Raw genomic sequence first — 24,613 nt, forward strand, 5'->3', positions numbered from 1 at the left:
GTGAATTTATAATAGTTAAATGTAGCACTTGCTTAAAAAAAAGGGGTTCTCAAAAAAATTTCTTCCCTTCTTTTTTCAAATTAAGCCTTGCTCTACCCGATTTCTATCTCCTTGTGTAGCTGCTATTTCTGATTGTAAATATTTCGTCTTTATCATAAGAACATCTTTTTTATAAGATCTCTCTCGAGTTAATTTAATTTCTGAAGAATAAAGGTAATGTAAAAAAATTTTTTAGTAGTATATAATAATATATTGTTTAACATTAATAATACGCATGTTAAACATGCGTATTATTAATGTTAAACAGTATATTATTATTACTATTTTTATTTAATTGTCTGGTACTTAGGTCCATTATTTTTAGATTACTAAATCTTATTTTATCTCTATATTTAGAAGTTAAGTTCTAAAGACTTCTGCAAAATCTATAACAGTGTCATTAACAATGGCAACATTCCATTTTTCATATGTGGTTTTAATCTTATTACCCCTCCCAAGAATATGCTAAAACTATTTGCAAAGAAATTTTTTATAATTCATCTGTTAAATCTTATGGCCACACACTTCCTGTGATCTGTGATCCAAATCACTTTTGCTGCCATAAAGATATTGCATAAACTATTTTACAGCTTCTGGTCTTAATAATATTTCTGTCAGTTCTACAAAAGTGTTCTAGAGATCAGTACCTGGTTCACACTTCTACAAAAATGTTCTTGATTACCTGTCCTTGTGTCACAGTTTTACAAAAGTGTTCTAGATGACCCAGCTATGTGTCACAGTTCTACAAAAGTATTCTCCAAAACTCTGTTTAATACTCTCTAAATTTTAAACAAGTGTTTAACTGAATAAACTTAACTAGATCTTGTTGTCCTGCCTGCTGAAAAAATAGAGTTTATGGTTTCAAATTTTTAAAACCCTGGAAATTGTTCAGACCCCTCTAAGTATTGGCCAATCAGTCTTCTTAGTATTGTTAGCAAGGACTTTGAATCTTTAATTAACAAACTTCTAATATCTCAACTGACTCTCTGAAAATATTTCAATCCTTTTGGTTTACTATTAACCTGTTAGCTGTTCTAAGATGCATTAGATGGAAGCGGTGAAACAAGGCCTATCGCTCATGACATCAAATGCTTTCAATAAAGTTTGGTTTGGTGGTCTTTGTAAGCTCTCTTTATATAGTGTATCTGAGAAAGTTTTTGAGACTTCTGAATCATTACTTTCGACCTACAGCATTAAAGTTGCTCTTGATGGCAACACTCTCCTTTGTTTCGAGTAATTTCTGTGGTATCCAACAAGGTTCCATCTTTTATGTTTTCTCAGATTATTTTTAATAACTGATTTTTAATGGAAGCTAAATATAAATTCCTTTGCAAAGTTAGCATATACTAAGGTTGAAATTTTCTTGCTCCTGATTCCATTCTCTGTCTATAAATTTTTTGTTCGTTTTCGTATGGAATGCTGTTGATATATTTGGGCTGGTTTATCTTATGAATCTTTTAGATATCGTCTGAAGTCACATAGTATATGTTGTCTTTTTTTTCTTTAACTCTCTCCTTTGTTTTTAACTCCCGAGTTATCATCAACTTATCACGTGACTTATCATGTGATTTTTCAAATAAGAGCCACATTTTAAAAACAAATATTAGTTTTCTTTTAGATTTCTATGATTTTTTTCTTTTAAATTTTCAAAAATTATAATGCAGTTATTATTTATTTTATTTAAAAAAAAGTTTTATCAATAGCAAAAAAGTGCTAAAGATTTCTTTCTGAATCAATGTTTCATTTTAAAAAAGAAACGCAGAAATATTTGCTTTTATGAGTTCATGCATCTTATGATTTATACCATAGCATACTATTTAACAGGCCATACACTGTCATGTCACTGGAGGTGATTTTTTTTACGCAGAAAAAACACAATTAACCTGAAATAAACTTAAAGTTTAACTATTTTTTAATATGCATTATTATTATGTAATGTATAAAAAATATTTAAATAAATGGTACTGTTTTTTTCTTTTTTTTATATTAACTGTATGTCATTATTATTTTTATTTCAATTTTTTTAATCAAACGTTTTCTGTTGGACTATGTTTTTTAACTCTTAGTTTTAAAATTTTTGGCCTTGGTTCTTTTGTAGACCTTGGAGAATACAAGTTACAATAGTTTTAAAAAAATATGTTAACACCATGGTTTCTGTTCATTTTTAGTTTGATTTTGACATCAGATTGCACAAAAACCAGATTGCAGGAAGAAGAAGTTCAAGTAGTGTCAGCACGAAATATAATATAACAATATATTACCAATTGACATACAAAATCACCAGGCACAGTTTAACCTCCCTGATTGATTTCCTCAGTAAACTATCTGAATTTCTCATTATAAAAGTACATGTTATCTGAATCTTATCATTTCGGATAGTTAATAGTTTTGATATCTATAGATAATATACTTTTTAATTCTGGTAAGTTATCGAATATCAAAAGATTTTCTTCATTCAGTATAAACCTTCACAAGAATGCCCTCATGTAATAAAATCTAAACTCCGTTATTGTCTAATTGCTAAAGTAGATTAGTCTTCAGAATACCAATTTTGTCTATCATTTGCTGTACAGTAATAAGATATGTACCGCCTGATCCTTGCCTGAGGCTTTAAAACTGCTTCTCTAAAAGACCAGTCGTGAAAAAGAAAAACATCTTTATGATTTGTACCCAATATCATTACTAGTAAGATAGATACTGTTATCTTTTGTGAAACTTTTTAAAAGAACTATTTGGGAAGATTACATTTGTTTAGCCATGTTTCCAAATTCTAGCATTGCCACAAAATGAGACCATTTTAATAATATTTTTAATAATTCAAGTTCCTGAGTTTTTTCAGTTATCCAGTTATTGCCTCTTTTTTTTTAAAAGTGCACAAAATCGTATAAAAGATTTTGTTCGCCTAGATACGCTGTACAATTATCTTTTGTTCGCCTAGATACGCCATCTTTATCTGAAATTTGAAAAGTCTTGAATTACCTGAAAAAGACCTGATTTAAGATGGTAACAGTTATCATCACAAACTATACAACATGACTACCTTTTTAGGTTTTTTAGGTACCTTAGGTTTTTTTCAACTTTTATCATAATTTCTGTTGTGATTTCAGAGCCGACGAAGCCGGGAAGGGGGGATGGCCGGGGGCCATCCCCTTTCCCTACACACATTTTTTTTTCTAAAGGACCTTTTTTTTTTAAAGAAAATTCTAGATATAGAATTTTTCAAAAATTGACGATTGTGCCCACTTTAAAACCTTTGTTGTCGCCCCGGATTTGTGACACAATATTTAGAACCTGTATGCATACAGTTTTTGACACCGTCCTCAAAATAAAAAGGCCTGTTCTTAGGGAATGCAAATTTTGACGAAAATAAAGAAATCGGAATTCGAAATTAAATTTTTTCGGAATTCGGTCGAATCCCAAAAATATTTTAAATTTTTTTATGTCTATAAAAATAACTTATTTGAGATAATTCATTGTTATTTATTGCATAAAAAATACTTTTTTTAAAAATAAAAAGGGAGCATAAAATTATACCAAATTCAATTAGTACAGAAACATTCTAATATGGTATATCATTTAATAATAAAAAATATAAAATTGTTGCTTTATTTGCCTAAAATATGCCTTGAGGAAGCAGAGATCACTTAAAGCTGCGTCTCCGAGTCTCGTTCGAACTTTTGTACAAAAGTTACCAGCAATTGAGAAGGCTCGCTCAGACTTCACGCTCGATGGTATAATCAAAATCAAATATGAGTAGACGGACTCTAATATTTTGCCACGAACGCCGTTCTCTTCAAAGAATTTCATTTCAGATTTAATTTTTGAAATTAAGCTCCTATTTATTATTTGTTGAGTTGAGTTGGATGTTATGTTGGACGATAAGTTCAATTGAATTTTGTTCTCCGACTTTTGCATTAATGTTAAGGGCTTAGTTTGTTCTTCCAACATCACTTCTATCACATCGTCAGCTTCTGACTGCTCGCCTGAAGAAATTTCCATGTTAGTGTTAAATATCAATCTTTGTGCAAAGTTTTCAATAACTTTGGCTATTGTTTTTTTCAATGGTCTAGTGAAAGATGCTTGAATCTTACTTTTTCCGCCATTGTTTAAATACTAAAGAGTTCCAGACACATTAGTTCGTCTTTGGCTTATTCGGTCTTCTAACTTCTTTAATTTTAATGAAAGTTCATCAGATCCGAAATTCTCAAGCATAAAAGAAAATGCCGCATTAGCAGAAAGCAGATTTGCATCTTCTTGACAAAGGGCTTCAACAATAAGCTTCTCTGGGAGAAGCGCAGAGATAATATTTTTAATCGACAAAATTTCAGCATCTAGAATAACAATATCAGATGCAATGTCAATCAATGCTTTTCTAACACAGCTTTTTAGCTTATTAAACCTTTTAAGCATTTTGACTAAGCTATTCCATCTAGTTTTAGTGTCAATAATAAGTTTCAATTGTTTTCCAAATTCTTGTTTCATGTATACTTGAAGAATATCATTTAATGTTCTCGATAAACGAAATTTCTTTAAAATCGAACGAACTTTTTTGATGAGAAAACTAAATCCAAATTCTTCAGTCTCAACAAGCTCAGCTTCATTATAAGTTTGTTTAACCAAGTCAACATTTTCATCTTCAATGTATATCTCATCCGATTCATCGAAGTCACTTACTTGATCTTCTATACTAACATCTTCTGTATATGTGTGAGCCACCAATTCAGTTGTATTCGAATTATTATACAGAACATCAATTACAGCTAAATGTATCGCATTCGTGAAGCACAACTGCTGATTACATGGTAAAAGCCGTCCAACTTTTTGCATCACAACTGCCCCATCAGTTGTTATAGACGTAATATCTTTATCGATATTTAGATTGTTGTCTTGCAATGTGGTTTTCAGAGCCGTAATGCATTTCTCTGGAGGGAAACGTCCTTCAATAGGTACTAAACCTAAATTCCATACTGTTTCTTGCCATGGACATACACATTTAAATAACATTGGTTTCTTGAAGATGTCATAATTTTCATGAATAAGCTGGCTCGTTTCTCGTTTCATTCATCTAGAGTTAAGCAAAATCTTGTTCCATGTTCTTTTAAATTTATAAAATCCTGCATCGTTTTAGCCCGCATTTTTTGTGCGTATTCTAAAATCATTTTGCAAATCGAGGTGTTTTTGGTAATACATAATCTCGAGCGCCTCTAGCCAAAAACAAATTTCTCAAATCGATAGACGTATAGAAAACTTTGAATGGCATATTATCTAAGGCACACATTCGTGATACGATTGCAGAAAGTGATTCATCTTTTTTGTTGAATAAATAGTTTGTAATCATCATTTTTGATGCGCTGCTTTCTGGACCTTCATCTTGCACGACATCCCGTTTTAATACATTAATATTGTGTATTGTTCTTAAATGCGTGTGCTGCGGTGTTGTCGTTGAACCAGCGGTTTTTACTTTTTCATAACATATTTTACATTTTGCTGTTAATTTTTTTGATCCTCTTAAAAAATAAATCCAAACAGAATTTTGATTTTTACATTGCTTTATGTATTCCGAATAACTTTCCTTTGAAGACATTTTAGGATGTACTGTTGATGATAATTAAACTTGTTAAACAAAAACTGCTATTATTCCTGCTATTATTTGCTTACCTATTTAAAAAATATTGATCTAAATAATTTAATACACACCGTGCTCCAATGAGCAAATCTCAACATTGTTGAAAATCGTAAAATATAAGACTCAAACACGAGATTATACCAAATATAAAAATTATTACACGCGGATATGAAATGAAGACATGAAACTGTTAACTGCAATAACGCAATAACACAATATCCAAATCTCAACAAATTATTACGTGTGGATATGAAATGAAGATATGAAGCCGTTAACTGCAATTTAAGAATGTTTTCTCTATGTCTACTTGTATTATGCAAGATAACTGTAATTTACAATTGTTTTCTTTATTTCTTCTTATAGTATTAGAATGTAGAATATTTATATGTACAGAAACAAAAACACAATTTAAAAATTGGAGAGAACACGAAAAAATACATTTTAATTTCGGAACTCGCTGGAAAAATTTTCAGAATTCGAATCTTTATTATGAAAACGAATTCCGGAATTCTCGAATTTTGAATTTCGAGATGCAATCCCTACCTGTTATAAAGTACCCCATGATTAAACATTTAAATGCAAAGGCTTACACTTAAATAAAAACTCTCTCTCTCTCTCTCTCTCTCTCTCTCTCTCTCTCTCTCTCTATATATATATATATATATATATATATATATATATATATATATATATATATGTGTGTGTGTGTGTGTGTGTTTGTATGTATGTATGTGTATAAGAGTACTATTTAGTGTTTTGTACATTGATATTTATAGATATCGATATATCATTAAATGACCTTATACACAATATGCTTCTTTCAACAGACGATCACAATACTTTCGGAAAATATTAGACAATTCAGTATACATGACAATGTATTTTTCTTTTTGTTCTTAAAATAAAAGTATTTTATATACGTTACAAACATTAATTTATTGTATATTTTTTTAGTGCTAAGACTCGTTGTTATTTGTTGTATTTCTTTTATGTATAGTTTGAATATTGAAATTTCAGAATAAGACAACGAAATCGTGGTTGGTTTATTCGACTAAACATTTCTTTTTCGTTAAAAAATATTAAAATAATAATTAATGAGTTGACACTGCGCATCAAAATCAAGTAACTTGATACAAAAATTTATTATTCAGAATTTATTATTTGAAAGATTTCGAAAGCGTTAATCACTTTTTAATTTGTTTCAAAATAAATTAGGCGTTACTTTATTCTTTTTTATAATTTTTTTTCTGGCCGTTTTTTAAAAAGTGCATCAATGAGCTGTGTTTTTCTAAAAACTGGTTTTTTAATAATGAGGAGCAAATAACTCTTTAATTCTTTTTGTTCATTAAAAATCATTTTAAATATTTAACTTAAAATTTGTATAGCAAATGCTACTAAATGATATTTTATTTTAATGGTTCAGCAATAAAAAACAAAATCTAATTTAAACATGGTTATTTTATAAACTAAGCAATTTTGTTTTTGGAGTACAGTTATGACATTTTGACAGAAGTATTACTATAATCTTTTATTTATATTTTATAGTGGTTTACTTAAAAGAAGTAACTAAGTGGATAAAAAGTACTGAAATTTGAAATAATCGTCCAACTTTTTAATTCTCTAAGACATAGTGTATAGCGTCGGTATTAGTCTGGAAATTTAGTACAATGATTAAAAAAGCTTGTATGTCTTTTTTCATTTAATATACTTTTTCATCTTCGTTTAAATTTTTTTATTTGCTATCTCCTTTATTACTCTACTAAAATAGTTTTGAATAGTTTTTATAGAGTTATTGTCGAGTAATGAATCCAATACTGGTATTACCGGGATTTTTTAAGTTCTGAAATACTGGTATTGTGTTGGCTCAATACCGGTATAAAAAAATATATTTATAGGGCTTGTACGCGATTGCTTTCTTCTCGTAAAACACAAAATTGAATATTTAAAACTTCTAGATGCAATACACGGTTTTCAAAACTCAACTTTTGTATACACAAATATATAAATATATACACAAGAATATACAGAACAAAAAATTTCGAGTAAGCAAACCGATTATCGCTGTAAAACACATGCAAAACATCTAATTAAAATGAATAATAATAACGATTTTAGTTCTCCAAACACAATCTATTGATGACTTTAAACTATTTAGTGTAATAGGATTAGTCTTTTCTACCAGTACGTAAAAAGTCTACATTTGGACTAAATCTAAGATAATTTGGATAGAATTTAACAAGGAAGTTCACGCCTCATTATCTACCAACTCATTGATAAAGAATGAGGTTTGAACTACCTGGTTAAGTGTTGTTACTCAGTGCTCTGTGATTAGACCGTTAGAACTTCTGGAAGGACCTAAATAGCTAAAAAAAGCAACAACTTAACAAACTACTGCTATGTTGCATATATAGTCAGAGCTGGCATCAAATGTGCTCGGATATTCTATCCGATTCAGGATATTTATTTCTGGATATAGAATATCCTGAGTAAAAATGAGAGATATGTAGTCAGCAAGAAGACAGCAACTCAAGACATAAGTATACAGCTTTGCTTTCAGGCCTTCAATGGCCTTCCCAGCCTGCTAATTAGACCCAGGATATTATCGTTTTACCCCACCCCCTCAGCCTATTAAAGACTTATCAGTAGATAAAAAACCTTTCTTGTTATTTTATATAGTAAACCATATGGTGACTTTGAACTTATTATAAAGAAAACTCTACTAACAAAGGATTAGGAGCAACAGGATATAAAAAGATTATTAAATTAAGCATAAACCAAAACTGTAATAAAAATAATGACAGTTATTATTTTGTTGTAATATATAAAATTGCTTATTATTGTTTTATGAAACAAAAATATAATTACAAATATGCTTAAATAATATTTTTCAACTTTCCAAAATAATCACTAACTATATATATTGTCGCTGAAAAACAAAGCTATATGTACAAGTTTAAAAAAAAATCAAGTACAAGCTTTGATTTTATATTTATATATATATATATATATATATATATATATATATATATATATATATATATATATATATATATATATATATATATATATATACACACACACTTATACTTAAAGCAACGATTAAATTACATTTTATCATAAAGTAGTATTATTTCATAACAAATCATTTAAAATTCAAAAGTGCTGTACAAATTATGATGTGATTAAGACTGTGAAGAAGTGATATAGGAAATTCTTCTAATTATATGTTTAATGAGATTTCTAAGTTTAGCAATATTACTTGTTTTTACTACTTCTTCAGGTATCATTTGAGAAGTTCTTTGTTTACCAGATGGGAAAATAAAGGTAATCCTATTAGCAGCATACTCACTAGCAATATTAAAACTTTATCAGCCATAATTGATGATAAGGAGGGAATTTAGTGAAGTAGCCACAATCCAATGTTATCGCCTTATCTGACATTTTTTCAGTATACGCCTCTGAAACAAAATTTATGAAAAAACTAGAGGTAATTGATACAAGGAACTTCATTGTATTGTGGTGCTTGTATTCAGACCATGTTGTACTAAACAGTTCTCTTATCCAAGATTTAAAATTTTTTGAAACAGTATCAAGAGAAACATTAAATCTACCAGCTATGTCATTGCTTTACAATCCAAGGCGTAATTTCAACAGAACAGGTAAAAATTCATCTTGTGCACATAATTTTCTGTATCTACCACGTTTTTTTGGTGTTTTGTACAATTGGTTTTATAAGGTCATGGAGAATGTTCAAAACTTTTATGGAAGGAATGTTTGAGTAGAAGTTACACTTCTCATCAGTTGTTAATAACTATTTGTTGACTTTGTTTTGAAGATTCTTTTTGACTTTATTTTTAATTACATTTACCTGAATTTGTAATTTTCTGTTTTGAAAATGAAGATAATGAATTAATTTTTGTAATTTGTCAATATTAGTTTTTTGCAGGTTACTAATTAAAAAAATGAGTCTTGAGCTTGAGAGAACTTGTTAAGATTAGAAAGTGGATTAATATAGTTTTCATTTTCATTTACTACTTCTACTACTACTGGTACTGGTTCAATAATAAATTTAATGTTTTTTTTTTTATTGAAGTTGACACTAAGTAATAAGGAACTAGAACATGGCTGTTTAACAAAAAAATTCTCTTGATTTTGATCAACAAAATATGGTATTACAGTACAGGGGCGCCCAAAGCATTTTTTGGTCTTTGAGATAGCTAACTTCCAGACATGGAGCAAACTCCAAACATTTATATGTTTATACTTATGTCAAATAATTTATTATTATAAAAATAATAGAAACAAGATGCACGAGTTTCTTTGCGTGATTTTTTTTTTAAATGACCAGCACTGAATTAAAATATAGCATCACGTTACTCGCTTTAAAGTAGAACACATGTTTAAAAGAAAAAAATTAAATACCGGTATTACCGGTATTGAAATCATATGGTTTCGGTATTGGATGCACTATTCTCAAGGTTTACGACGTTAATTTTTCACAAATGTTTTGTTTTCTTTACTCTCTTAAACAATTCGCAAAACTCGTATATGCTCGACACATTAAAGTTTTTACGCATAAATTGGTATAATTACAATATAGCATACTATTAACAACATTAAAATTGGTGAAGAATCGTCATCACCGAAATCATAGTTATGAATTACTCCATGCTTATTTACGGATCAAGAAAATGCCAAATGCACCAGCACTTTTCATTGCTCCTAAAGATTTTGAATGATTAAAATAACATTTTTGACTAGCTTTCCAACAGTCGTACGGTTGACGTTGTTTCTCCATTATTGACATCTTCTGCAATATTTACCTAGCCCCCTCGTTTATAGCTGTTTACTCTGTTTAAAGAGCTGTATCTTCATTTTTCCCATGCGCCATCAATTGAAACTTTACTCTCTCCAGTAGGTGTTTTATTTGTTGAACTATTTTTTACTTTTTTGCAGCATTTTTTATAAACTTTAATGCTGAGTAGAAAGCCTTTGATACTTTTTTCATCATTAAATTCATTTCGTTCATACATAACTCATACAAATTAACGTTTATAGTTTTAAATTCTTTATCTATTTTACGAAAAGCTATTTTTTGAATTACCTTTTTAAATTTTGTTTATGGGGCTTGCCGTTAAGGCTGAATTTGTCTTCTTTTTCCCCCAGCCGTGAAATAATAATTCTTTTTCTTTTTTATTTCATTTTATATTTACATGGTAAATATCAATAAAATATTTTAAAAACAGACGGGACTCAAAAAAAATATAGATGATGCAATTTCACCTCAATTTTTTTCATAGAGCCCCATATACTTAGCCCCTCATGTTAAGTATATCGATTAAATTTATATTTATATTATACTGATTATAACAGTATATATATATATATATATATATATATATATATATATATATATATATATATATATATATATATATATATATATTTAAAAAAAATTAAAAACATTTTTTATCAAGGCTTTTATCAAGGTTTTTTATCATATGGAGCAAAACCATCCCGCCTAACCATCCCTCGTGTTCATATGGAAAAAAACACCTCGCCAAAGCGGGACGTTTTTAAGGTCACGCGATGTTTGTTTTCAAATCACGTCAATTTTTAAATTTAAAAATAAAAATGAAAGTTTAATAAAAATTATTTTGATTTACAAAAAATTATTTAATAACTTTTAACTTTTACTTTTTAATATGAAAAAACTGATCCTACCTTAAATGAAATGGCGCTACAGGTGATATAATTTTGTTTATATTTTTAAAGTCGCCAGGCAAACACAAAACGAAAAAAGCAAAAAAGAATGAAAAAGCATTTCTTCTCTCAAAATTTAAAAGTTCTAACTATTAGGAAAAAAAGTTCGAACCTAAACGTTAAAATTTTTGCGTAAAGTTCGATCTCAAACATGTTCAAACTAGCAGCCCTAATTGCAAGTTGACGAGGAAGTCGAGAAGTTAATCATGCTTTCATCGATACTTTTAAAAAGCACTTTAGTTCTTTGTACAAATTATACAAACTATGAATTTTTTGGCACGAGAACAACAATAAACTTTAAAATCAAGCTGGCATCATGAATCTTCCCAGCGGGTTCATATCGTTTGTCGTATGTCTTAAGGACGTTGCACGCACTTGTGACGTCTATAAGACGTTGTAAAAACGTCTTATAGACGTCTGTGCCCGCTGGGTTGAAGCAATTTAAAAGAGTAGGTTTGTGATTATTACAGGAAGCATTAAGAAGCATTAAAATATGATTAAATACGGATAACAGTATTGTTGCTAGTGTCGTTGCTAACGATGCTTTTTTATACTAAACTACAAACTGTCCAAAATATGTAAAACTTTGAAGTAAATAAAACTAGGTTTACTATAGTTTTAAAAAAACTAGGTTTACTATAGTTGAAATAGACTATTAAAGCATTATATATATATATACAAAGCTTATATATTATAACAAAAAATTGATTTTTTTTAATAAAACAATTTTTTTTTGTGGTACCTTGAACTTGATTTTGTCATGTCACAAATCTCATTGACTTTTATTGTATTACTTTGATTTGCAGAAATATTTGAATATAAAATCAAGAATGGTTGCATTTTCGATTCAAAGGCGAGTTTAAGAAGGGGGAGGGAGGGGAAGCAGCCCTTTCTTTTGGATATATATTTAAGGCAAGTATTAATATATATTAATAATCTTTATATATTATTGCAGAACTTATATTGATTATAGGGAGTATTACCAAAAAGATCAACTTTATAGTGCAGAAGTTTTGGGCACCGTCGGAATAGGAGTTTGAGAAAAGTGTAAACATGTAAATATCTAAAAAAAATATGATAAATATGTTTGCATACTTGTTATCTTACATTTTAATACCATTATAATGTAATGATTTTATGCAAAAGTTTTGTGAATATTTTTTTTATGTATGGCAATTTAAAGCAGTTTTCGATGATAAGTCCATTTGTTCTTCTGCAAGTTTTCCGCGTTCTTTAAACAGTTTTACAGAAGTTTATTTCTTATTTGAAATTATGTGAAATTACTTTCGTGATTTTTTGTTTTTATTTCTTTATTCACTGTTAACGAATCTTTATTATGAATTCATAAAGTAGTAGTATTAAGAAACAAAATAGTATTAAGAAACAAAAAATAAATTGTAGTATTAAGAATGACGTAGTATTAAGAATGTAGTATTAAGAAAATGTAGTATTAAGAAACGAAAAATAAATTTAAAATTAAAAAAAAAAACAAATAAAAATACCACAAAATTCCTCAAAATCGTAGGCGCGGGTTCGGATCGTGGTCATGTTTTAATTTTGTAAAAATTTATTTGAAAGTATAAAGTATTTTTATGTTTCTATTATTGTTGTTTAACAATGTTTATAAATTGTCGCGTTTTGTATTATTGTTGTTTGTTAACAATTATATTATTATTTATAAATATTTTATTTTTTCAATAATGATAAAGCCGTAAGCTACAGCTACAACTACATCTTAACATACCGATACTTTAATTGCCAAATTTGGTAACATTGCTTCTGGGAAAAAATAAATTGTTGATGCCATATTGTAAAAAAGAGTTAATGATGCAATATTGTACTTTGCATTCGCTTATAAATGGTGTTTACATTTCTTATGTCCAAAACGCTCAGGTTACTCATACCAACAAGTAAAAGCTACAATTCCGTCATCGCTCTCAGTTAAATTTTTAGCTGAGGGCAACTAAAACCCAGTGCCATCTCTGAAATCGTATATTATATTTAGATAATTGTATATTTAAAGAGTCTTCTACGTACGTCTTAATTGTCACCATATTTCATACAAAATGACGGGATTGTAGCTCTTTCTTGTTGGTATGAGTAACCTGAGCGTTTTGGACATAAGAAATGTAAACACCATATATAAGTGAATAAAAAACATTTCATTTCGTGTTATTGGTGAATAAAGGAATAACGAATTTTATTTGAAGAGCAATTATTTTATTTGAATGGCATCGAGAGGTTGTTTGCACCCAGTAGATGCGTTTTGCTATGCATGTGGACAATTTAAAGAACAAATTAAAGAAGGTCAAAAAACTTATTCCGTGAAAGCAAGTTGCAAAATACGTTTTGGAATCAGAAGTTCATTCTAATGAATTACTTTCCAGTGTCTCAAAATGTCAAAATGTTGCTAAGTGCCTTGATGTATGACAACTATGGGTAGAAGCTCATCAAAATGATGACTTCGAAATGATGTCACTCCTCATGGAATTTTAAGGCATTTTTCAAAATGGTTTCCATGGATATGTGGAATAGAGCAACTTGATGTATTAGGCCGAGATTGTACAGCAGTCAGTTTAAAGGAGGACAGTGTTCAAAGCTATTGGATAACATACAAACATTAGACAATATTCTCAAATCCAAGTTTGAAGTTGTACCTGATGAATTGAAAAAGCTTGCAATGAAAAGCACTAAATAAAGAAAGCAATGAAAGAACTAAATAATGTCAAAAAAACAGCTTTGGTCTAAGTTTGGATTTTCTAAGTTTAATGTTTGTAATAGTAGACATGCACATTTCAAGATTTAATTTTAAAGGAGACATTTATGTTTTTAAAAAACTTATATATATTTTTAATCTTATATTTGTAATTCATATATGTGTAAATATAGTACATTCAAATAGTAAGTCTCAATATGGTTTCATTTGTCATAGGAAATAATTAAATAGCTACTTAAAATATAAATGTTCCATTATTTTTAGACCTCCTTATAAAGAGCTTGACCCATGCATAAGTATAATTTTTTTAACATTAAAAAACAAAGTTTATAAATTAAAAATGTTTGTTAAGTAACTTAGTAACCATAATATGCATCAAATAAAAGGTCTGTCATTTGTGAATGTTTTAAAGCTTTTAAAATATGTAATAGTCTTCGAATAATTCTTGATCAAATAAAGTATTTATTGTAAATGTAAGGAAAAATACTGGCCTTTTGGGGAGCGTAAAAAAATGTGTTGTTTTTTTTGGACCCTGAAATTTTTTTCGTTGGTGTTATTTTCTGAAAGTAGCGGTCAGTACGGATTCAAAAGAGTATGATATGACCCGGGAACATTTTTTTTGGTTTGAACCTACTTCCACTGGGGTGTAGGAGAGATGCGGCTTTTAGTTTTTAAGATTTAGTATTTTTACTCTAAATTAACTTTCTTTAAAAATCTCGTTTTATAGTATTTTTTTATAGCAATTTATTTTCTTTAAAAATCTCTACGTTTTATAGTATTTTTTTATAGCAATTTATTTTCTTTAAAAATCTCTACGTTTTATAGTATTTTTTTATAGCAATTTATTTTCTTTAAAAATCTCTACGTTTTATAGTATTATTTTATATCAATTTATTTAGTGCAAATAAAAAGCAAATAATATTTTAAAAAGTAATAAACAATAATTAAAAAATAATAAATAATAATTTAAAAAGTAATAAACAAACTTGAAGTGCTAAAAGAAAAACATTAAATTATAAAATTATATATTGGAAAAAAATATTTAAATTTTTTATTAACTTATTTATATGCATATTGATATTGAAATAAGACACATTTCTAATTTATGCTGAGTAATGCCTGCTTTTTTAAAACTTAGAAGTTTTTATACTTTTAACAAAAAGTTGAACTCTTCGTATTTATGTGGATACGAATTTAAAGAAGTACTTCAAACAGTTTTTAAACTCTATTTATAAACTCTTTGCTTAAAAAACAAAATTTGTAATAAATAATAACTTGCAGTTTATCAACGTGTTAATCGTTTATTTGAACTAAATTTCTTATCATGTCCTACACTACTAGATAATTTTTTTACAGGCGTTTTTGAATCTCCGTATGGATTCAAGTCAATTTTATTTTTTAAATTTCCTATTGTTAACTCTAGTGATTGTGTTCGTTTTGCTATTGTTTGATCATCGATGTCTCTATAATATTTATTTTCTAATGAGCGATAATCATTGTTCTTTAATTTGTTTTCTTGTGTATTATAGCCTTGGATTACGTTAGAACTGGGTTTTTTTATCGCTGAAAATAGATCTTGATCACACACAGTATTATTATCCGAGTCAGATATTTCTCCATTAGGTATTTGCATTTGACGGTCAAGTTTTTGCAAAGATTTTCCTAAAATAGCTTTAATGTTATCCGTATCCTTTGTTATTGTGTTTAAAGAATGACCGAAACTTGATCGCAAATGATTCATTTGGTCATCGCGTCGATTATACATCTCTTCAAGTTGTTCACGACGTCGTTTTTCATAGTTTAAAGCCTCCTCCAATGATGCCACCTAAAGTTTAATAAAATATGTCACGCGTGTTTTACATATTCAATCAAGCATATGAAAATAGAAAAAACTGCTTTAACTGAAACCTGCATTTGTAATTGTTTAATGCTCGTGGTATTTTGATGTCTTTTTCTTTCTTCCTCTAATGCGCGTTCGTGTTCGCGTTCGAATCGAGCCAATTGGTTGAACCTAAACCAAAATAATGTTATTCTACTTGAACAGTGTAAAATGTTTTAAATAACTTAAAAAAAACTTACGTCTTTTCTTTATCATCTTCGGCTTGTGCAAGAAGTCGCTGAAGATTTGCTATTTGATCTTTAAAATACTTCTTTTCTGTTTCACTGTCTGCAATATTTTTTTCTAGTATTCGCTTTTCATTACTTAAGTTAGAAAGCAATTCTTCGTATATTTTTGCATCACCTTCTATTCGATAAAAAGTTGATTTTAGACTCTGATAGTTTTCAACCGTTTGATCCGACTTCATCGTCAAATCTGTTATCAAACTTTCTTTTAACCGAAGACGTTTCTCCGCATGTGAAAGAGTTTCTCGAAGTACAGACTTCTCGCATTCAGCAGCAGAAACCTTTTCAAACATAGCTTCAATATTTCTGCTTTGTTCATCAAAACGTTTATTTAAAGTTTCATTTTCGCGTGTGAGAGTTGTTATCTTTTTTTCAGATTCCATTTGTGAGTCACTTAGCACTTTTATTTTTCGTTCGAGCTGTTCATTAACTGTTTTAAGTTTTTTATTTTTTGAATCATAAACTTTACAATCTTCTTTTGTATCGCTCAGAGTTTTTTGGAGTTTTTCATTTCGTTCTGTATACTTATTTAAGTTTATGTTCAGTTCTTTTGTCTTATTTAATAAATTTAAGATTTCGTTTTCTTTGTCAGCTAGCTTTTGTGAGCGTTCCTTCTGTAAACTCTCCTTAAGTTTTTCGTTTTCGTGTTGGTGTTTTTCTAGCATATCGGAAAGACGATCAGAATACGATTCTAAATGTATTAGCCTTTGCGCAAGAGTTTTGTTGTCTTCTATGAGCTTTTCTAATTCCGATTTTAAATTTAAGTACGCATTGTTTTTGTCGCTGTTTTCTTTTTGCATTTGATCTAATTGTAACTTTAAATCGTTAGACAATCTAATCTTCTCGGTGATTTCATTTTCGTATTGGAATTTTAATTTTTCTTCTAATTTTTTTTTTGCAGAATCAAAAAAATAACGCTCTCCTTCCAATTCTTGAATCTTCACTTTCAATAACCGTTTTTCATCCTCATAAAAATTAATTTTGCTCCTGTTTTTTTCCTTGGAATCAATCAGATCTTTTTCGAAATTATCAATCTTTTTTTGATTTTCAATTAAATTCTTTTGCAAACGGTTTATTTCTTCGCTCTTTTGAATAATATCTCGTTCCTTAAAAAATCATTCTTCATTTTGTTTAAACAACATTCAAATAGTCTTTCATAAAATATTAAGAGCTTAAACAACTCTAAGGTATTTTAAAAAATGAACGCAATTAAAATAAAGAATCAAAATCATTTGTTATTGGATCATTCTTTAACCGCTTAAAAAAATATATTTTTGCTAAAATTATATAACCACTAAAAATAAATTATAAAATATATAACCGCTATAAAACCTATAACTATTATATAACCGCTATAAAACATATAACTGTTATAAATGATTTGAACGGTATTAAGTGTGTATTTTAACTTATATAACCGCTTAAAATGTCTTTAAAAACCACTATAAATGTACAATAACTACAAAGTTTTTCGCGTATTTTTTGTTAATGTTTTACAATATATTAATACAAAAATTGTAATAAATATTAGATATATAATTTTTTGAAGGTTTTTTGTAAATGAATTTGAAAGTTATTTATATACGATTAAAAGCAAAATAAGTTCGTCACATGAAAGCTTTAAGGCAGGACAATGAAACATATGCGGAGACTTCAGTATATACATCAACTGTTAGGGAAACTAGCCCAATTCAAAATAAAAATAGCAGCAAAAAAAAGTTCATTTTTATCAGTATTTGTTTTTTTCTAAAAATCTAAGACTCCAAGTGGGCACAAGATATAGGTTAGATATCTAAAAAAACGCATCAATACATGTTGTGGACGTTCTTAACACTGACTCAAGTATGATAAACTAGTAAACACAAGACATATATTAAACGCCTAAAGCTTGTCTTATGTTTGGTTGAAAATTTACAACATTAACTTTCTTTTAGTTTCTTGAAAATATGCAATTAAAATAACTGTTTTATACACTCGTAACTATAATTTTATAGTTAATTCTTTCTAATTATTTTGGCTTCTTAATCGCATATTTGCACATTGTCAAACAACGATTTAAAAAAAATAGTTAAAAAAATGAAAGATTGTACTGATGTTATAGCCTTACTTTCCAATCATTTATCAAACATCGGTTATCAAATATCAAACAAAGTCTTACTTGATTGGTTATAGTTGAAGATGCCTTTTGAAGTTGCTCTTCAAGTAACTCCTTTTGCTTTATTTCAAGACAATTTTTTTCCTGTTGTTCTAAGAGGTCGTTTTTAAATTTTGTAACACTCTCATGTAAATTACAACTTTTATTTTCACTCTGTCTTAAATGTTCAGCTAATGTAGAAATATCAGTTTGAAGAGATCTGATTTTTGATGTTACTGTTTCGAAGTATGCCTCAAGCTCATCTGCAGAAACATCTTCATTAGAGTTTCTCCCTATTATTAAATATAAATAATTTAAACAGTGTGTAATTACAAATAATAAATCTAAATATTTCAAAAAATGTTTTCTACACAAAAATTACCTAAATTTGCTGCTAGTTGACTTTTTATAACTAAGTTTAATTCATTTAACAGAAACTCATTTTCAGCTCTCTGTTCTTCTCGCAAATTAAGTTCTGATTGTAGTATTCTCAGTTTTTCAGTGAGGTTTTTCATTTCAAAATTTTGTTCGTCATTTTTTCGACGATTTTCGTGAAAATTACGCTCTAATTCTTCGCATTTTTCAACGAGTTTTGTCTCGTTAATTACCAAATTATCAATGTCTTGTTGAAGACAAGCTTCGCGTTTTTGGTGCTCTTTTTCCTGGTATTCATTCCTTCAAATAAAATATGTTAAAATTATACAGTATACAAAAAAGTGTAAAGTATATTCTTTGTAACTTAAAATCTATATGTAGATCAGTAAAAGAGACAAATGAAAAATAATATTATAAACTTTATTTGTTTGTTTTTTTCGATCAAAAAATCATATTATAGTCGTATACATTAACGCTAATTGATAATAATACGTTATAGACCATATTATAATCAAAAATTTTTAAAGCAGAATATATAAATAATTTACATAATTTATTTGTTATAATTATTTGCAGACGCATTAAATAGTAAATTATTTATAATCATTTAATTATTAATAATGGGGTCAAAAACAAACAAAAAAATATTCTTTATATTCATTACAAATTATTTTTTATATATTTAACTTTTTTGCGGAAACATAAAAAAAAAAATTATTATTCGATTTGCCTTCAGAAATATGTCTAGAAAGATAAATTAAAAATTGTCTAACTTTTAAACACGATTTAAAGTTTTTTTATACATTAAACAAGTTTGATTTTATGATGAAGCATCAAAATTTGAACAAATTGCATTGAGATCAAACAAACCGATAACATTAATTGAAATTTTTTCCATATGGAGGGACCCCAGACCTCAAAGACGTTCTTGAAACATTCCTGCTAAAAGTATATGAGAACAGAAAATATTTTATATTAGATATTGAGATTGAGATTTTTTTAACAGTTTTTTTTAAAACCAACCCAGCAAATGCAAGACGTATTTAACGCGTCTGAAAAAACGTTTTAATACATTTAAATACGCTTTAATTGGGAAGGTAAAGAAATAAGATAAAATATTAAAGACCTTTTTTTCAAAGATTCGTTTAATTCTCTAAGATCAGATATTTCCTGTTGTGCGTGAGTAACTTCGTCTTTTAAACGAGTAATCGAAATGCTTTGCTGCTTAAGTAAAAGATTCGAACATTGATTTTCAGATTTGCATTCTTCAAAACTACGTGTAATCTCTAGAAGTTCGCGTTTTAAAGAATGCAATTCAAACTCAAGATCTCTATTACGTTTAGATTTTACTTCATTTTCCGCTTTATAGATAAGCACTGTTTCTTCTAACTCGTTATGTTTCTCTTTAAGTGAGTTAAGCTCTCCGTGTTGTTTCATTCGCAATTGATCTTTTTCAATTATGAACTTTCGTGTTTGGTCAAGTTGTTTTGCAACACTTATCCTCTCGCTTTCTTCTTGCTTCAGTTTCATTTCAAGTCTAACAATCTCTTGTTCTTGTAGCATGTTAACTTGTGATGCTAAAATAAAGTGAAATCAATTAATTTCGATGTAATCAAAATAATTTTAACAGAATTGTCAATAATTTAAATACTGTAATCTGATAATTTAGATCTTCATTGATTCCTTTGCACCACTCAAATAAAATATTTTATAATGCCTAGCTGCTTCATTTAAAAAAATATTTAAATTTGATACATTTTTTCAGTAATTAATCAAATTCTGAAGAATATTCACAAAGAAAATTGGTATTGCATTTATTTTAGATATTTTCAAGATACTTGTGAATTAAAGGTGTTTTTTAATGTTCCAGATAATGTATTATTTTAATGTTCTAAAACTATTTATTTGTAGAAACTGCATCCTGTTTAAAAAATATAAATAAAATTATTACTATTTATCATTGTATAATCTATTATAAATCTTATTTATTCATAATCTTATCTAAAAATAATCTAGTCAAATGAAAAATCAAACATAAAACTGATATGCTTGCATTATATCGAAATCTTTTCCTTCGGACGTCTCAATCATTTATGTTACTGAGATATATATACGATAAAATAGATTTTCTCTAAACTATTACGATGTAACTTTAGTACTGGTTCAGCATCAAACTTTCCAATATACGTGACAAAAACCAGTTTTTAATATTTATTAAATTATATAAATCATAACAAATAGTTTTTTATATTTATTTAAATAAGAAGCAAAACAAAAAGAGATAAAATAAAAATTTTATGAGGCGCAAAAGTTTTTTTAACTTTTTAAGTTTTAGAAATAAATTTTATCAGAAACACACAAGTTTTTGTTTATTTTTTAAGTTTTAGGGATTAAAAAAAGCATAGTCATTTTAATATTTTTAATTCTGAAACCAAAAAACTGTTAAGTAGGGAAAACACCTAAACTTGTGAAGCGCAAATTTAAAAATTGTATAAATTTTTTTATACAATTTATCACTTTATTTATTACGACGCTGTGTATAAACGATGAATAATAAAATAGAGACCTTGTGCGACTAGAAATTTTGCGATTTGTCTTTTTTTGTCATTTTTATTGTAATCTATTTTTATTGCTTTTATAGGTGAATTATTAAAATTGCCAGTGTAATGATAAAAGTTTTTTTAGATTAAAAAAAGCTTTTTGTTAATTTAGAAAAATATCAATTTTTATTATGCCTAAGTTAATATCTCCAACATTAATGCAACATCATTATCTCCAACAATAATGTAGTCTTTAAAGTCAGGACAAAAGCATATTAAGGTATATTAATCAATTGATTATATTATTAATAGATAAGTCATCCTTGGTAGATCTAATTTTGCATAATTTATTCCAATTTAGTTAAACATCCCTGTGATTTTTATTAACATTGTGCAAACTAATTGAGGTTAAGGCTATTAAGGCTGACTATTTATATTTCCAAATTACTTAATTGGTATAAAAATTGAAAAAATTGTTGAAAATAATTTTCTACTTGCCGATACTTTGCTCTTTTTTTAAGTTATTTATTTTTCGGTCGTAATCGTTTTTCTGTTCTCGAAATATAGCCAGCTGTTGCTCAAGAAAATTTGCGTTTCTTTCTTCTTCGGTAAACCTATCGTGCAAGCATCCAATTTCTTGTTGAAGGAACGATTTTTCTTCGAAACGTAGTAATCTAATAGAAATGGAGAAGTAAATAATAAACTATTTTTAATATACTTTAAACGGCGAATACATGATTTGCTTTTAGCGGTAAGTGAAACGCCCCAAACAAAACTGGTTTTGATTAGTTGCAGGCAAAATTATGTAAGGTACCAAAACCATGCGAGTGGATCGATTGAAAGTGGGGTGAGTATAAGATAAACAAACTTGTTGTTTTAATTACTTTCAGGAAAAAAAGCCTCTTTTTATTTAATGCTAGAACATGTTTAACTGTTCAAAGTTACTTTTTTTTTACTTTAAACTTATAAATGTTAAAACCAATAAATGTTTAAAGCAGGTGTTTTAAATTAAAATCATGTATCCGCCATTTTTTAAATTGTAATTAGATTGATATCTACCATTATTTTATTGTATTTAGATTAATACCTCAGCTCTTCAAGGTTTTTCTTTGCATTTCGGAGTTCTTTATGCGAATTGTTTACTTGTTCCTATTTTAAATAAAAGACTTACATGATAATAAACAACTTTGCTTTTAAGTAAAAAAGTTATAAGAACCAAAAACCATTTCTAATTTACAAAATATTAAAACTAAAATTACAAAGTGTATCTTAATATAAAAAATCGAGTAATAATCAAATATATAAAATTATATTTTAAAATTCAGCGAAGAAAACAACGGAATTTTCACCCTTTACTTATTTGTGCAAAGTATCGAAAAATATTTTCACTTGTGGGTGCGGGAGTGCGGGATTTCTTTCACAGCTTTGCTCCTTAGATTTAAATAGGAAATGATAATAATATTTAATTTAATGAAAATTTTTATTAAATTTTTAAGGTGCCCTAAGAAATATGACAATAACAAGTTATTAATACAAAAAAATATACAAAAAACAATATAGTACATAAAACAGGTTTTCTTTGTAGATTTCTAGGTATTTTTGTAGATTTTAACTCTATATCTAAGAAAGGATGTCATGGATACTTAAGTTATAATGTAAAGTAGGAATTCTTCATAAAAAATTACGATGTAGTACAATATTAAGATTTAATTTGCCTCCTATCCTCACCGGCCCGCCCCCCTACCCCTTCGCGTAATTGTGTGAGGGCAATATAATTTTTTTTTTTCAAACTAAAACTTGATCAAATTTTATCAATAAAATTGAAGTTTCATTAAATATATTTAAGTATTTAAACATTCCCAGCAAACATTCTATAGCAGAATTTCAGTAGACCTATATAGGCATATTGAACGAACTGCTGTAGTTATGATACGCTCAAATGCCTATATAGGTCCACTGCAAATCCACTACAACAATGCTTGTTGTGTTTATTTTAGCTAAATCTAGTTTATAGCCCTCTTCCCAAAAATAACGAAAAATATATTAACTATATAAAAATAAAAACAACGAAAAATAAATTAAAGATATATATACCTACCTTGAAGCGAAAAATATATTCACGATTGAAATTGTTATATATTTTTACATTTTTTATTTCCCAAAAACTCTTTCAGAATCCTTTATTCAGACTCCTTTATTCAAACTACTTTATGACTATTTGACTTTTAAGATTAATAAAATTTATTAAACAACGTTAACATTTAAGAATAATAAAATTTATTATATAGCGTTAACTTTTATTTTTAATTTGTAAATATTTATTATGACGCCGCGTATAAACGGCGGATATCAAAATAGAGAGGCACCTTGCGCGACTAGAAAACCGTGCGATTAAAAACTGTCCAATTAACAAAAAACAAAAATTAGTTAGGCGGTTTACATGACCTGAGAGGCCATCAATAAAATTTCTAATTAATATTGTTAAAGTTTAAACCAACCTCTAACTTGCATTCAGCTTCTATTATCTAAAAGTAATCAAAGTAACCAAAGTTATGTAACTATGTACTTAACTTTTTTTTATTTTACATTGCTTTGTTTAACATTTTCCTTAAAGTAAAATTTTAACTTTTTAAATTAACGATTAAATTTTACCTACTTAAACATTTTATTGACGATGGTAAAACTAAGCTTTACCTTTGCATGTGTTTCTTGACACCTCGGAGAGAACTCAACGATAGAGATAGCGATTCCGCTATCGCGATCAGAAAATAGATGATTTGATAACTCGTCACATTTTATTTCTTCACTAGGAATATTATCCGCCTGTAAAACTTCTTTTTCTTCCAACATAACAACCACACTTTGAATTAAATCAAACACAATAGTCTTTTTATTTACTTTTTATTATTTGCTTAGCTTCTTTTAGTAGTAAAAATATGTTTACAATATAACACACATTTCTCGAACATAAAAAATGCAGACAAAAACAATAAGCTAACTTTAAACTTTTTTTTCGTCGTTTTTATGTTAAGAAAAAAAAACAATTTGCAGAAGCTGCATTTGCTACTAATCATACTCAAAGTGTTTTTTGAAATAATTGGTTAATAATACTACTAATAATAATAATTGAAATAAATAACGTTTTAAAAAGAGCAATAGTAATCTCTAATAAAAATTATATCAACATAACTTTTGAGATTAAAATAATTTTTTTGAATAAAAACTAAACTGAAAAAGCACGATAATTTTAAAACAAAGTTTATTTTATGAGAAGCAAATTTGTATAAACTTGTCAT

The 24,613-nt window shown here is 27.8% G+C and overlaps 2 protein-coding genes across 6 annotated transcripts in view; one reads left to right on the forward strand and one right to left on the reverse strand.

The window, feature by feature from the left end:
* The window catches only part of LOC100203807 (protein FAM98A), a 28,077-nt gene extending 21,380 nt beyond the window's left edge, over positions 1 to 6,697 (forward strand). The window contains exon 14 of one of the 2 annotated variants that reach the window (XM_065805506.1): positions 6,663 to 6,697. The gene's annotated coding sequence lies outside the window, so the exon portion shown is untranslated. Of the gene's footprint in view, positions 1 to 6,441; positions 6,640 to 6,662 lie in introns of those variants that run through there. The other variant, XM_065805505.1, reaches the window with a different exon arrangement.
* Positions 6,698 to 15,359: 8,662 nt separating this feature from the next.
* LOC100208554 (interaptin) lies at positions 15,360 to 24,346 on the reverse strand. Of its 4 annotated transcripts, none has more exons than XM_065805502.1 (10): positions 24,012 to 24,346; positions 23,816 to 23,842; positions 22,405 to 22,466; positions 21,816 to 21,991; positions 19,904 to 20,354; positions 18,785 to 19,077; positions 18,427 to 18,695; positions 16,224 to 17,374; positions 16,053 to 16,155; positions 15,360 to 15,969 (listed from the first exon to the last, which is right to left on the reverse strand). In XM_065805502.1, the coding sequence occupies exons 1-10, from the start codon at positions 24,165 to 24,167 to the stop codon at positions 15,430 to 15,432; spliced, it is 3,228 nt and encodes a 1,075-aa protein (XP_065661574.1). In that variant the 5' UTR covers positions 24,168 to 24,346; the 3' UTR covers positions 15,360 to 15,429. The 4 variants fall into 4 exon arrangements, with proteins under 4 accessions (XP_065661574.1, XP_065661573.1, XP_065661576.1 ...); XM_065805501.1 differs by having other exon boundaries at positions 16,047 to 16,155; XM_065805504.1 differs by lacking the exon at positions 23,816 to 23,842 and having other exon boundaries at positions 24,012 to 24,300.
* Positions 24,347 to 24,613: the final 267 nt, after the last annotated feature.

The sequence above is a fragment of the Hydra vulgaris genome, chromosome 09 (genome assembly GCF_038396675.1).
Source record: "Hydra vulgaris chromosome 09, alternate assembly HydraT2T_AEP".
Lineage (NCBI taxonomy): Eukaryota > Metazoa > Cnidaria > Hydrozoa > Anthoathecata > Hydridae > Hydra > Hydra vulgaris.

Bases quoted from the DNA above. Each gene is read 5' to 3' on its own strand.
- LOC100208554 (XM_065805501.1), bottom strand. From the start codon at position 24,167: ATGTTGGAAGAAAAAGAAGTTTTACAGGCGGATAATATTCCTAGTGAA. The intron at 20,355-21,815 runs GCAAGTAGAAAA...ACTTTATTTTAG, and splicing joins AAAAAAAGAGCAAAGTATCG to CATCACAAGTTAACATGCTA. The intron at 18,696-18,784 runs GTAATTTTTGTG...ATTTAATAATAG, and splicing joins TCAACTAGCAGCAAATTTAG to GGAGAAACTCTAATGAAGAT.